This window comes from Ostrinia nubilalis, chromosome 13, assembly GCF_963855985.1.
Source record: "Ostrinia nubilalis chromosome 13, ilOstNubi1.1, whole genome shotgun sequence".
Taxonomy (NCBI): domain Eukaryota; kingdom Metazoa; phylum Arthropoda; class Insecta; order Lepidoptera; family Crambidae; genus Ostrinia; species Ostrinia nubilalis.
The window spans coordinates 13384147-13400148 of record NC_087100.1 but is presented as its reverse complement, the minus strand read 5'-3'; the positions used below and the strand labels follow the sequence as shown (position 1 = coordinate 13400148).

Genomic DNA, 16002 nt, shown 5'->3' with positions numbered 1-16002 from the left:
CCTTGTTTAAATATTAAAAATGTCATTACTATATAATATTCATTGTGATGACTTCATATGGGTAAAGTAGGTAGTTACAATACATGACTGAGTAACACGCGTTGCCGAATTCCTATATGACTAGTACTGCTAGTACGTACTTCATTTTACTTAAAAATAAGTGACTTAATAATATTCATAAGTACAGTCAGTGGCATCGTGATACCCAGTGACCAAAAAATTGGGCAAAACATAAACCCGTTGCGATCTTTTTGGCTACTTGGGAATGTCACGAACTATGTACGTCGAAAGTACTGGAGAATAGAACTGATATACGCCACAAAGATGAAATTTTCCATTTGAAAAAAGCTCAACTTTGCCGTGATTAATCTGAGTTTGGAAATTACCCTAAAAGTCCTAAAACGTTTGACGTTGAAAACTTTTTTTAGCAATACCAGCTGAATATGTAAACGGATGATATAATTCCCTAAGGAACTGTAACGGATGATCCTTTAATTGGAGCGAGCGTGAGAGAAGGCTGTAAATCACTTTGAAAATAACGATATACGTATGCTATAACGTTATCTGGTTATTTTACAGTCAATAGTCAATAGCACATCAGACTATGATTTTTGTCGCAAACTAGGGTGACACCCAAAGTAGTCAATAAGGTCGCAAAACGTCTTGTAAAATTATTGGCCACTTTGAGAGTCACAAACTATTTGACACTGACTCTACCTACTCGATACACTGTTATTTATGGTTATTCTGTGATCGTACATAGAGATTATGTGTTAAATATGAAAAGAAACTATGTATGGAAAACTCATTATTCGTCAAGTATGAAAATGCATATTAGTGCTCCAGAATTTAGATTTTACTGCCGCATATGCGATCGCGTGACAAGTGGTTAACTTTCTGTAGTTCATTCCTTCGCCATGTGGGCTACTTCGGGCAAAGCCACAGAATAAGTAAGTACTACACTTAAGCCGAACGTCCACCGCCGGCTAAACTAAGTTAGTTTAGTTTAGCTCGCATAGTTGAGCCAGCTTTTCATACATGTGCGTCCACCGCAAAATGAAATGAAAAACTGGCTCAACTATGCAAGCTAAGTTAAACTAACTTAGTTTAGCCGACGGTGGCCGTTCGGCTTTAGGCTAAGCCTCGTCTCAAATACAAGTATGACCGTATTAAGCTAGTGTACACGCTGAATTCAAGTCCTGGCAAAGACTTCAGAAGCACTCGTGTTTTGCAGCATCAACTACTACGAGGCGATATAAGCTTCCGACACTTGAGCCATCACAATGTGCACTCGACCTAGAACGCTGAGAATGCAAGTTGGAGTCTGAAGGGAACCTTTTGGGAGGGCCTCACCTATCTAGTACCAGTATAATCCCTTTGTCGCTCGGTGGTTAGAATATTAACTACCTAAAAATTATAGTTACACGCGTTAAAAACTAGTTTGAGGTGACGTTTGGGAATGTCATTACAAACTATTGTTCAAGCGTGTGTAACTTTTTATCCAAATATTAACTCAAAGTTACTGACTGACTGACTGATATAGTGAGCTATCAACGCACAGCCCAAACCACTGGACGGATCGGGCTGAAATTTGGCATGCAGGTAGATGTTATGACGTAGGTGACGTAGGCATCCGCTAAGAAAGGATTTTACGAAAATCCACCCCTAAGGGGGGTAAAACGGGATCCACGCGTACGAAGTCGCGGGCGGCCGCTAGTTACAGATATAGAGCATAAAATCCTCTCAGTATTCTGTGGTTTCAGCCTGTCTATAAATACAAGATTTAGATTCACTGTAAGTATTCATGTATTAATCAAAGGCAATTAAATTCGGATCCCATCTGCGACAGTTCGGCGAGATCACTATTAAAACCCTATTGTTTATTCGCAAATTGAAGTTATTAATTACAAACGATTAGACCACCACCCACTTACTCTTAAAAAAACATATAAAAATAGTAATTCTTACATTGCAAACAGCGCACTATCACTACAAGCACGCGTGAACGCGCACCGCACGCGTGCCCGAGCGCGCGTTGCAAAAACAACTGAACGATAATTGATATAAACTGTGCAAATTAATTCTAAGTCTGCTCCACTCTTCACTGCTACAAATTGTATTGTCATTGGCGAGAAAACAGCTGTTTTATTTCAAGAATGAATTTACTTTTCAATTCATAGTACATGTATGAAACTTTTGTGTCATATAAAAGACCACTCAATTCAACCAGTCAATCAAAAGACGCCACTTCTAAAAGATGCTGCTTAATTAAAGTTATAATGAGTGTTAATAAAGTTATTAAATTATTAATGTTCATCCTACTAAGGCGAAATATAAACGCGAAAGTCTGTGGATGTTTGTTACTCTTTCACGCAAAAACTACTGGACAGAATTTGATGAAACTTCGCAGTATTATACGTCATAATAACATATCGGCTTTAATTTATGTAACGACCTTGACAAACAAAATTTCAGGCGGGCGAAGCCGCAGGCAAAATCTATTTTCTCACAAGAAAGAACACCGAAAGTTCGCTTACATGAGATTAGCGCTCGTATTATAAAACGAAGCTTTAAACCCAATTCAAACTTAAAGCCATTTTAAGCTTGAATCAAGTTTAGAATAAGCGCTTATCGTGCGCGTAATTGAATTTTTCTAAGGCCAATAAAATCGGACATTATCTGCATGTGAAAAGCAAGACACTCAACTGGCTAAGTTTTCTTTTCTTTTTGTAAACTAATAAAATGGCACAAGGCCCACTTACTTTGTTTGAAGTGATTTGAAAAATTATGAAACTCTAAAAATATCAATAAACATTAGTCTGTTGAATTTAAAACTTTACACTCACTTAAAAAGTATTCAGATGTTTGAAATATCTTTTCTATAAACTTTTCCATCAAATTTTACACAATACTAACTGGTTCTTTAACACTTTATGAAGTCCAAGCAGTAACTGAATTTGTCAACCAACTTAGTTTATGTTAAAATAAATTAGAAACAAGGGAGATTTTGACGTGGTCTTTAGTCACAGCTAATGAAGGCCGAACTATTGGAACATACTAGACGAAAATTAGTAAGGTATAGAAAACCGGTCAAGCGCGAGATATAATAATGCGTAGCGGACCCTTTGGTTCCGTAGATTATGACCACATCACATGATTACTAATGATGTTGTGAGCTAAACAAAAATTATGTTGACACAAAATGTGTAGATACCACAAAAAAGTAATTTGTGAAATGTTCACAATGCTTTTAATTTTATTATATTTTCCTAAAACAATGAATTACCTAATTTATAATTTCATTCTTTAAAATGTATTTATTTGACAGTTTTTTTATTTTTACCAAGTTTCTAAGTGACCCCTAAAAGTTTATTTCATTTTTTATGAGATTAAATGAAACGTGATTGTGCCACATACATTTTTAGTAAAGATTTTGTAATCTTATGTTTACCTTAATTAAAAAAGTCTGATTTTAATCTGCATTTAAAAACTGACACCATTTCTATTGATAAGATATTCTTTAAATAAACATCAAAGTAATATGTGATATTATCTTTGACAAACAAAAGTGCTATTTTCTCTCTTTTATCACAATAATATTGAATTACAATGATACATTGATTTTTATCACTCAGTATGAGCACTTAAGCATGGATTATTTTAAAAGAATATTGAAAATATAATCCTGTCAGTAATAAATCTACTAATAAACAGTAGTTAAGTTTATTACAAATAAATATAAATTTAGTTAAGATAGGTACATCTAAAACATTTTGAATAATCAAGCTATTTTTGTCAATGATATCAGAAGTCAAATAACAGGAGTAAGTTTTGGGTAAGTAAAATGAAAACTTACTTAAAATAGTTAAAGTGACCATATAACATGGCACATATTTTCCAAATGTTGATTTTCCAAGGATTGAAGGCATAATGAATCAGTTATGTTATATGTATTATTCTGATTACAATTCATAATGTAAAATCTATGAGCAAGAGTGAGCATTTCCAGTTATCACATTAACATTAATGAATAAATTTCACTTTCAGGAGATATTCCCATGAAAGACAATAGAATGGAGCTATGGCAAACAGTTTAATGTTATTATAAATTATTTATTTTACAATAACTGTGAGAGAAGGAAGACAGGAACCTCAAGAAGCAACATCTTTCCTGTTGAATTTTCAGAGATAACAACAAAACTGATATAAACATAATGATTACTTGCTATCATGGCAGAATACCAGCAGGTTCAGAATAAACAAAGAAGACAGAAAACTTGCTAATGAGGGTATCCTCCTGGTGTACACTCTGATAGAGAGAAAACTTACTAAAGAGGTCCTGGTGTAAACTTACATACCAGGAGCTGGTGCTAACCTATTGCATTTTACATGCCAATATGTGCATAATAAAGTGAAAATTGCAAAAAAAAACCATCAACTGCTCTAGAAGATTATCACAAAGCATAACAAAGATCCTTTTAATACTAGAAATTTAGTATGTTGCATTTTAGATATGTCCAGGCTTCAGGATCCATAAGATAATATTTCTTGTCATTGTGTATGATAGCCATGCATATTCAGCGGGGGGCCAGATGGGAAGTGCCCACCCCGGAATGCTCTAATGCCCACCTCAGGATGTTGGTCTTCAAATATAACTTAAAATTATAGGTAGGTAACAAAATTTCCAAAGAAATGACCCACAATCAATAACTGCAATGTACAACAAATAAAAATGCAACTATTGAATCAAAAGTCAGTGAATTATAAGATCATTGCAATAACTAGATTCAATAAGTAAAAGTTTAATTACTACATACGCGGTAAAAGTGCTAGCACGCGGATTCACGAGGTATGGCGTAGAGAAAGTGAATGGACCTGAAGCCTATTTTATGTATGACCTGTACAACAAGAGATCTGCCCAGTCAGCATTCTAATTAGCACCAAAACGCACTTTCCAGCACCAACGTATCGCACTCGACACCCTAATCATGATAGAAAGATCTAGGTCGACATAGCTTCAAAATAAAGTAATTCTGCCAAGCCCTCCTGTAGACGCAAAATACTAATACAAACCTGTTCATCGCTACACCAAAAGACCGCTACTCATCTTACTTACCTTCATTAACTATTAACAATCGAGCAAATCAATAACTTTAAATGGTACACAAACAAAATCAATAATTTGTACAAATGACTAACCACACTTGCGGTGTCTTGGCTGTCTAGCGAATACTTGTCCGTTTCTTTCCCTTGGTGGTCGTTGGAGAAATTCTCATATTTGCGCGTGGGACTACTTTTCATTGTTCACACGAAGCTTTAAAGCTTAAGCCTTGAAAGACATTTTTGTGCACCGAGAAGACAACACGAAACACCAGCGCAAGAAAATTCACTGACTGACTCGTTTTTGTGGCTGGCTGGCCGACTAACTGTCAATGTCATCAGCAAACAAACAATGACAACTGGTTGACGTTTGACATGTGCAAAGAGGAAGCTCACTTCACGGCACTAGATAGCGACATCTATTACATTGAATTGAAACACAATTAAAATAACGTAAGAAGACAGATACCGGCCGCGGCAGGGTAAAGCCAAATGCAAAAAAAATTTGGATTTTAACTTCTATTGTAAATTGCAAAATTCACATTTAATAATTAACAGTTTCAAACTAAGAAAAGTTTTGTTAATTAACTGAAAATGTCAGTTAGATGACTTAGATGCAGCATTAAAAGTTATTGTTGCAGCATTAAACTGTTATTTAAAAGTGTTTATATAATTATTATTACAAAGATAATATTTTTCATTTTATAGGTATAAGCGAAAGTAGTTATTTTACACATCACAAGAACAAAAAACTAGATGGCGCTTTTTTACCGTGTGACGATTAACCTCTTTTTTTAATGTAAGCTTTTTTTAATTTTATTGTAAAGCAAAGGCAACCATAATATCATTATTTAAATAAAAAAGGTTAGTAATGTAAAGTATTAAATTTAAAAGCTAGCCATATTTTTCTACTCTAAAAATCTTGGATTATGCAGAAACTAAAAAAAATAATTAAAATTAATAAGTATCCAATGTTTACCTACCACTTGCTCGTTGCCATTCACATCATCTCACATAAACTTCTTTTGGTTAAATTACTCATAGAGTTCTCTATGAAATTATTCAACGAATACTTTACTCACGTTAACATAGGTAGAGCCTGCTTCTTCCCACATGGGAATTTGCGTATATTCATTATTTCCATCACTATTTTTAAAATTCCGGCGAAACATTTGTAAAACTTGTTCACACACACTATTCCTTTCACTATCATTAACTTAGGAATTAATAATACAACCAAAACATTTTTGACTACTTTAAATACATAACTCAACTATTTAAGGTCTTAAATTCACAAAATTACACACTAAATGCGGCATAATACCGCAAATCACTTTGGTTCACTCATTTTAAGCAAGTATGCTTTAGAACTAGTAAGTTACAGAATGAGGATAATATAATTTTTGTATAATAAAATATTGTTTCAGTGGGTCCACTCCACGATGTTTCTAGTAGGAACTAACATGAAATACGTAGTAAAAAACAAGTTATGAGCAATCAAAAAAGATTTTTTTATTTACATATTTCTACTTACTTCTTCTTTTTTCTCTTCTTTAAATGTATAAAAATAACTTTTTATTATTAAGTAAATAAGTAAGTACTTAATACTATTTGATGCCTCAATAAGGCTCCTAAAAAGCATCCAAAATAGGTATCCTTTGCGACAATACCTAGGTTTTATTATGGAATTGACTTGTAAAATAAACAGGGTTCGAAAATATCCTTATGATATATCATAAATATCGGATATTTTCGAACACTGAAAATAAAACAATGTAACAAAGATCTTCTAGACTATTCTAGAGAATAGCAATACTAGCCCTAATAGTTTCTATTTTCCCACTTACGATCAATATGGGCTTATGGGCAATAGTGGTTACTTCACTTACCACCAGGTGGCGCTTTTACGAGTTCCACTCTTACTCGTTGTAATACAAACTTATGCAAGTGAGTTTACTGTATCCACCTCAGTTGTGTAGCCTGACGCATATTATTTGCTGGCTTATCATTGGCATGCGATAACGAGACATAATGCCCACGACGCTGCCTACATTATCTGTTGAACACGGTTGTAAGAATAAGCAGTCGAAAATGGCCTGAATTGCTTCGAGAAAAGGATGGTACGGCCGTGCCGCTTTTTTGCTCGACTTGGTGGGGGCACTGCCGTGCCCCCAGATGTATTCTGCCTTTTTAATAGTTTGAAACAGATGTTAACTATTTTTCATGTGCTAATATTATGTATTAACCTCTATCATGTTAAGCGCCATCTTGCGATCTCCATTGCATGTGTGGAGCAAATGCTCCAACACCACAGACAGGGTATTTTTTACGCCTGTGATGTCTATGTAAATTAGTCAAAAGAGTAGTTCTATAAAGTTTTATTGCTAAATTATTAAGTTTTTTGTGCATAGTTAAATGAGTTAATTTCCGAAACTCTCATAACAACGCTCAAAAGTCTAAACACGATTGAGGCCCGGTTTCCACCAAGACGGAGTCGAGTGGAGAAGTGTTTTGAATAACCAATCAGATTTCATTATTTCCACTTCTCCTCTCCGCTCCGCGCCGCCGCAGCTGTCAAATATCGTCACCGTCGTGGCAGAATTAAATAACTGACAAAACCAAAGTTGCGAGATATTCACGTTTTTGTGATTTTTTTCGTTAAAAATGGCGATAACTTTTAAGGGTAAAAATATTTTACTGTCGGTCTTTTGATATTTTATACAGCAAATTTACCTTTATTAAATCAATATTCTTCGATGACGTTATTTTGTATTATTTTAAATAAAAAAAATAAAAATGTAATTATTTAGTTTTGCCACAACCGTATTTTACAACTAAGTTGCAGTTATTTAGTTTTTGCATGTCACTTATTTAGTTTTGCCACAACCAAGGTATTACAAAAACGAATATTTCCATTGAATAAGTACACTTGTTTAATTTTGCCACACTTTTATTGACCTAAATGTTGATTTATTCATTTTGTTTTATTTGTTTTGTTAATGCGATTTTAGTCAAAATCTGTAAAATTGTTAAATAATACTAGAATATACCTACTTATTAAATACTTATAAATGTTTAACAAATTGGTATGGTACCCATCAACATCAGATTCCTATAACATTGAAATTAAATTGAAAGAACCAACATCAAAATGAATATCAAAATTAAAATAATCCAAAAACAATAAAACTGTAATAGGGATATCTCCCTAGGGATCCATAGGGATCCCTTACCCTCAACGTCATGGCAGAACGACGTTCAATGTCACTGCAAATCTCCGTTGACGCTAAAGCACATCGGCAGCTCAATAGACAGATATGGAAGTCCTTGCGACATGATGTTCGCAACTTTAATACAAATTGTATTAAAGAGGCGATAGAGCGGAACCAAGGCTCGAAAGTGTTCGCTAGAGACAACTCTATTGGGCGAAGCTAGCTGAAGACTGCGGAAGGTGGTGTAACGCCAACAAAAGCCGAGGTTCTGGGTGAGATTGAAAAGTTTTATGGACAGCTATATACCTCGACGAAGATATTGTGGATATCAGCATTATAAGCCTATACGAGATTAGGATGGCTCTCAAACACCTAAAGAACAACAAGGCACCGGGTCATGACGGGATAACCTCGGTCCTTCAGAGACTATTTAACTTCGTCTTACTCCAGGGAACAACGCCAGAGGCATGGAACAAAAGCGTGGTGGTACTCTTCTTCAAGAAAGGGGATGAAACCTTGCTGAAGAATTACTGACCCATCTCGCTTCTGAGTCATGTCTACAAGCTGTTTGCGAAAGTTATCACGAATGATCTCGCGCGTAGGTTCGATGACTTCTAGCCTCCCGAACAAGCCGGTTTCTGAAAAGTGTCGGTACATATCGAGGTGCTGAAGTGCTTGTACAGAAACGCCACCATGTTGGTCCGAGTACAGGAGTGGAGTACGAGGGCGATTCCTCTGCAGCGAGGCATGAGGGAGATGTTATATCTCCGGATCTCCGAAACTATTCACCGCTGCATTGGAAGACGCTTTCAAACTCCTTGAATAGAAAGGATTCGGCACAAACATCAACGACGAGTACATCATTCAGCTTCGGTTTGCCGACGATATTGTGTGGTCATGGCAAAATCACTGGAAGACCTCGGCACAATGCTCGAAGACCTTATTCTCCCAAAAGGTAGGCCTTCGGGTGAACAACATGGAAAAACGAAGCTTTTGTCGAAAGCTTTTGTTGGTTAGGAGCTCGAATCTTGAGATTGTTGACAAGTATGTCTACCTCGGACAAACGTTTCAGCTAGGTAGAGAAAGAGGTCGAATCCAACTCGGCTGGGCAGCGTTCGGGAAACTACACAACATCCTTTCGTCCAAAATATCTCAGTGCCTAAAGACAAAAATCTACAATCTGTATGTGTTACCACTGATGACGGCTCGGGAACGCGGCCTCTCACTCAAGTTGCACAGCGTGCTTTGAAGAGGGCTATGCTCAGTTTTTCTGTACAAGAGACAGGGCACATTAGTACGCAGAACTGACAGACGATGGGGCAGCAAGGTTCTGGAGTGGAGGGCACGTACCGAAAAGCACAACGTGGACTTCATAAAGGTAGCAGGAAAGCACTGGATGCAGACCGCTACCAGCCGGTCATATTGGAAATCATTGGGGGAGGCCTATGTTCGGCAGTGGACGTCCTATATGGCTGAAATGATGATGATGATGAAGGTTTAACATCTGAGTAATGAACATTGAAATTAAAAGTAACATTTAAAGTAATGTTACAAAAAATGAAATAAATCAAAAACACAATTTGTACGAGTATTTTGAATCAATGTTTCGGATTGAGTTGTGGCAGAATTAAATAAAGTCACTTATTGACTTTCTTAGTACAAGTATTTTGAAGCAATGTTTTGCAGTGAGTTGTGGCAGAATTAAATAAAGTCACTTATTCAGTTTTGCCAGGTAAATTTTACAACAAACAGAGTTTGTAATTTATGGTCAATAGTTTCACTAAACTGAAGATATCTTTGGAAATATCATAGATATTGCCACGAGAGTAAGACCAAAATATAGGTAACACTTTCTACTATACAAAAAGTGGAAAAAGTGATTTTTGCCAAAAGTGTCAGTTATTTAATTCTGCCACGACGGTGACGATATAGGAAAATAGCCTTGGTTCCACCAACGCCCAGGCCATAAAGTATCAAGACAACTACGAGTATATGAAAGTACTAAAAAATTCCATCATACTCAGACTAAACCAAAAAAATTGTTACAAATAAAAAAGTATTACTCAATTTGATCTAACATGATTTATTAAATACCTATGAAATAAAATTACAAAACAATGTACATCTGCCTAGGCCTTCAGGGCGTCTTGTACGCCGAAGCCGGGGCCCGTGGGTTCTTCCGTGAGGGACGTGAGCCCTCCCAGAGGCTCGGATGCGAACCTGCCGCTTCTGTAACAAGGTTTAATCGACTGTAGAATAGGCTAGTTTCCTAAAAATATTATTTTAGTCCGACAATTTTAATATCAAAAAAATATTGGACACGTATATTTTTAATAGTCAATCAAATACATAATTAAAAAGTTATAGTGCGTTAAAGTTCCACGTGACGTCACAAAGTGTTGCACTTTTAAGCACTTATTGACGTCACGGGCTTCTTTTTTTTTAACTTTATATTTGCTTTATATGAAAAAGTGAAAAAGACGTGTTGAATACTTTTTGATAAGATAACTGACGGACTAATAAAAACTCTTGCTTTTTTACCCAGGAAACATCCCTATTGTTTCTAATAACTTGAGGGCGACTGCTCTGACCTCTTAGCTACCCCGTCGAAATTTTCAAGTTATGTATTCATGTCAAAATGTAGTGCTGCCGGACTAGGCCGCGCGCCGTGATAAAATCTTATCGATGATTTTAGACGACAAATGTATGGGCTTATCGCGTAAAATCGATAAAGTGGCGTTATAAACGATTTTATCGCGGCGCGCAGAATAGGCCTACTGGTCATGTCATGTTTTTAATACTTCAGCTGGGTTGCACCATCTTAGTTTAACTTTAACAAACGTCAAAAATCTGTCAAACTTCATACAAAAGAACCGATTACTGTTATTGTTACATTTAAAAAACAGCCTTAGGCTGGGTTGCAACAAACGTCAAAATTCTGTCAAACTACATACAAAAAAACACCGATTAGTAAAGTAAGGTGATGCAACTCAGCCTTATTTGGTAACATTAACCATCTTGTAACCAACCAGGCAATATGGAAAGCATTGGGGGAGAGCTATGTTCAGCAGTGGAGGTCCTATGGCTGAGATGATGATGATGATGAACCATCTTGTGAGAGTTACGATTCGGTTTTGTTAAAACAATAGTCTTAATTAGATCGAGTCATACATTTTAATTTATGCTATAAAAGCATAAAAAAAGTTTTTTTACAGAGAAAAATACATACCTGGGACCCGGTAATGGTTTTTCGTCTTTCTTTAGCTTTTCAATAATTTCCTTTGTGTCTTCAACAGACAGGTCTTCCTGAAAATTTAATTTAGTCCTTTTTAATTCCAAAAACCAAGAGACCTGAAGATTTCTTGTATGTTTTTTTTACCAAATCTTAGTAAAACTTCTTACTCAAATAGAGTTTTAAATCGCCTTGGTGAAGCCTCAATCGTGAATAAGGAAGGTAACAATTTCCATGAGTATAATACAAATGCAATAAATACTGATTACTTACATAATAGTCATCATTAACTTGAATCATTGGTGCGTTGACACAGGCTCCAAGACATTCAACCTGTAAATAACAACAGTAATAAATAATGACATTATTTGTACAAGCAATTAGTATAAATAATGGTTGAGTGTGAATAACAATAATTTAATTAAAATAATGATAATTTATTATTTCATCAATAGATTGAGATTGTTAGATTTCTCTGTGTGTCATTTAAGGACATATCTGTGGTCTAAGACTTAATTTCATCATCATTTCATTTAAATAAGGCCCTTTGTTCAATACTCAGATGAAAAAAAACAGACTAGAACCTTTCTGGAACTGGAAGCTCTTACAATGCTGATCTATGTATAGTTCATCATCATCATCATCTCAGCCATAGGACGTCCACTGCTGAACATAGGCCTCCCCCAATGCTTCAGCAGTTTAATATAGCTTTTGATCTTATTCATATGATTAAACAAAAGTTATTACTAAATGGATTTCTACTAGATGGTTATGGATACGGTTACGGATATAGGAATAATCAGGAATAATATTATACCGGTTTCGGTTACGGTTACAGATATCCAGAACATCCCTGATATCTACCTCAGAAATGGAGAACTTTCCGCAAGGGCTGTTGCCTCCCACTTCACAGCCAGTTGCTTCTTTGATAGCGTTCAGCACAGCGTCCGAGCCCCGCAGCCAACAAGGGGTGGTGGTGCACACTTGTACGTGGTATTTGCCTATTGGTCTCCTGAAATACGATTGATATGCATGTTATTACAATATTTTGTAAAAAATCTAATTGGGTTATTTTATCTGTAAGTCTAACCATCTTTTTACAAAAATAATTATATTCTACATTAAGTATTTTATTTAGGTATGTAGCATAGTTTAACTTTATTCCTATCATTTAAGAACTGTTTATGACTTGTTAATAACAAGTAGAAATCCTTTGATCATTTCTTTCAGTCATTCATTATTCAAACAAAATACATTAAGTAATCAACAAAAATTTTTAGTGATATTAGGCTCCATTGCTATTTATAAAATTAGTCAAATAGTCAGTTGACAGGTCAGAATCACGCAGGTAAAACTATTTAGCAGGAAAGCTCTGATTAGTTACCTGAGGCTCTAGAGTAAGAGATGTTACTCAGAAAAAAATATTTAAATTTCAATAGTTAGAACAGGGGTGTCCAACAAAATTTTGTGGAGGGCCCGGATTAGTATTTTCGTAACATAAACAAAAAAATATAATAACTTGCTAGCTAAAATACTACCTAATAAACATGGTGTAGAATGTAGCAACTTCGTAGACTCTCATGCGAGGTAAATTGAGGACTTCCGCTACTTTGTGCATCGCAGAGATTGGCAGCCAGCCTCCTGCCTGACGCTGGGCCAAGTCTAGTAGAGGAATCATGGCACCTCTCTTGTGTCCTTCAGGATAAATTGCTAGGAGTGCTTCCACCCTCTGAAAAGTTATGTTAAAAACAATTAAACATTGTGACAACTTCTGTGAGAATACAGTGAGTTATTCTGTGAGAATATAGTTCTTAGAATAATAATACATTGAAAAAAATCTTAGCAAATAAAATTATTTAGTAAAAAGTTTAACAATGTTAATGAATCAATAAAAATGCGTGAACACAAAAAAAAACTAAATATTGCGTATAAAAAAGTTCATCCCCAATTTTCCACCCTTGGGGGTTGTTTTTTTCAACCGACTTCAAAAAAGGAGGAGGTTCTCAATTCGACCCGTATGTTTTTTTTTTTTTTTTTTTTTTTTTTTTTCTATATTTGTTACGCGATAACTCCGCCAATTATGAACCGATTTAAACAAATCTTTTTTCGGCGTATAGGTAATACCTCAAGGGTGGTCCCATTTAAATTTAATAATAAAAAAAACAACCCCCAAGGGTGGAAAATTGGGGATGAACTTTTTTATACGCAATACCTCCGCCGATTATAAACCAATTTGAACGATTATTTTTTTGTTGAATAGGTATTATCAAAAGGGTGGTTTCATGCGAATTTGAAGAAAATATTTCACCCCCAAGGGTGGAAAATTGGGGATGAACTTTTTTATACGCAATATCTCCGCCGATTATGAACCAATTTTTTTTGGTCTCAGTGTACCTACTGCCTACCTTCAGTGGTAACATCAAGGTAATAATTAGTTAACTAAAAAGCAAGAAATAAGTAAAATTTTATAAAAAAAAATAAAACCGACTCCAAAAAACCTACACTAAAACGTAGAAAAATAATTACTAATTACCTACTTATTTATTAGGACGAATTATTAATATTTATGTAGGTATACCATGATTGATACTTTTGGAGTCGGTGCAGGCAAACTTTACATGTTTCATAATCTTGGCACCGACTCCAGAAGTATCAATCATGGTATACCTACATAAATATTAATAATTCGTCCTAATAAATAAGTAGGTAATTAGTAATTATTTTTCTACGTTTTAGTGTAGGTTTTTTGGAGTCGGTTTTATTTTTTTTTATAAAATTTTTATTATTAAATTTAAATGGGACCACCCTTGAGGTATTACCTATACGCCGAAAAAAGATTTGTTCAAATCGGTTCATAATTGGCGGAGTTATCGCGTAACAAACATAGAAAAAAAACATACGGGTCGAATTGAGAACCTCCTCCTTTTTTTGAAGTCGGTTGAAAAGACAGTGGTTTTACTACAGAAAATATTGGATTTATCATTGGAGTAATACTCGAAATTCTTATTTATTATCTTTAGTACACACAGTAAAGTTATTAGATGACATAACATTCATAAAAGCCGTGATAAAAGGTTGAGAAAAGATCCATTCAAACGAAAAAGAAGGATGTTGTACTAATCAAAACAAATGAAGGTTACCTTTTGGTTCTGTGGAGTAAACTCGAACGGTATGTTAGGGTTGTCCTCAGGGGTGTCTCGGTGGACGAAAAGACTGTCATGCTGCAGGGTCGAGCTGGTCTGCAGGGCCCTGGAAGTAGTGCGCCACTGGAAACAAACATTACGAGTTGGTTATGATCGGGCAAGTGTCAAATTGTTATTATATAACCCGTTTGTTTACAAAGTTAAACACTTGCACACAATATTTTAGGACACGCACCAAGCCCTGAACTCCAGTTCTGAGGCTGGACAACATGATTTACTGTTGTTTTCTTGTAATTTTTATAAAAGTTATTGCGAAACACTGTTCGCGAACAAGCGGACCTGTTGGTAACTTCAGACCGCTCACCAGATGGCAGCTGTTTCTGGACGAAAATGTGTGCACAACAGACAGATTTTTAGGACTTTGCACACTTTTATCCATATTTTGTATTAATTTAATCACATTCATAACTTATACTAATTAATTACGGTACATACTCGTACAAGTCAATTTAATCACATTGAGATGGATATTACGTAGAGTAAGTAAATGCATGTAGAACTTTCCGAACGATTTTCGTAATGTGGCTAACTTCGTGTTATAAAAAAGCGCCAAAGTTTGAAAAAACTTTGCAGTTTAGCAATTTGCTGTAAAAATATTACTGACAGGTTGAAAATAATTATTAGCTTTCAATAAATTATAGATAAGTATTTGAAGTCCATTACTAACTATTTTACAGTAATATTAGTTCCATTTGTATAAATTATTTTTAGTTATGTTCATTCCAGTTACAGCTTACAGTGTAAGAAAAAATTATGAATTTAGTAAGCACATACTATATACACTACTTTATTAATGTAAATTACCTACTCTTTTTTATAGCTATCTGTTAAGTTGTATGGTAGGTAGGTTAATTAGATAATTAACCAAGTATTACATAATCGCTAACAATAATTTATGCAAGTATGTAATCGATAAAATTAAAACTTTTCAGAATTCTTAAGTGGAGCAGTAAGGAACAATGACAATACAGTCGTCAAGTGATCTAAGTAATCGCACATGTAACATAAACTTTAGGTAGATAAGTAAGTATTTCTTAATTTTTTTTTAATTATTTAGCACTTTCTCAAGCAGAATAGCGTTCCGTTTCTAATAAACATTTTAAAAACCCATCAGTACCTAAGCTATCCTACATCATAGATCTACTTTTTAGTTCAGCCCAACGCAAACATAGAGCCTAAAAAGGCATTGTCTGCTTGTGCCATGTGCATGTGCCTATATTTTCGTGCGAAAAAAGTAAAATAAGACAAAATGAAT

At 35.0% G+C, this 16002-nt stretch overlaps 2 protein-coding genes across 2 annotated transcripts in view; both read right to left on the bottom strand.

Moving 5' to 3' along the window:
* Nucleotides 1–5424, bottom strand: part of LOC135077739 (calcium-transporting ATPase type 2C member 1) — a 66378-nt gene extending 60954 nt beyond the window's left edge. Inside the window, exon 1 of the mRNA XM_063972315.1 lies at nt 5200–5424. Coding sequence (XP_063828385.1) covers nt 5200–5301 — 102 coding nt within the window. The 5' untranslated portion in view covers nt 5302–5424. The remainder of the gene's footprint in view (nt 1–5199) is intronic.
* Nucleotides 5425–10375: 4951 nt separating this feature from the next.
* LOC135077696 (NADH dehydrogenase [ubiquinone] flavoprotein 2, mitochondrial) lies at nt 10376–15047 on the bottom strand. Its single transcript, XM_063972267.1, has 7 exons — nt 14923–15047; nt 14685–14810; nt 13083–13273; nt 12409–12556; nt 11818–11877; nt 11542–11618; nt 10376–10541 (listed from the first exon to the last, which is right to left on the bottom strand). Exons 1-7 carry the CDS (start codon nt 14956–14958, stop codon nt 10442–10444), a joined length of 738 nt encoding a protein of 245 aa, XP_063828337.1. The 5' UTR covers nt 14959–15047; the 3' UTR covers nt 10376–10441.
* Between the last annotated feature and the right edge of the window lie 955 nt (nt 15048–16002).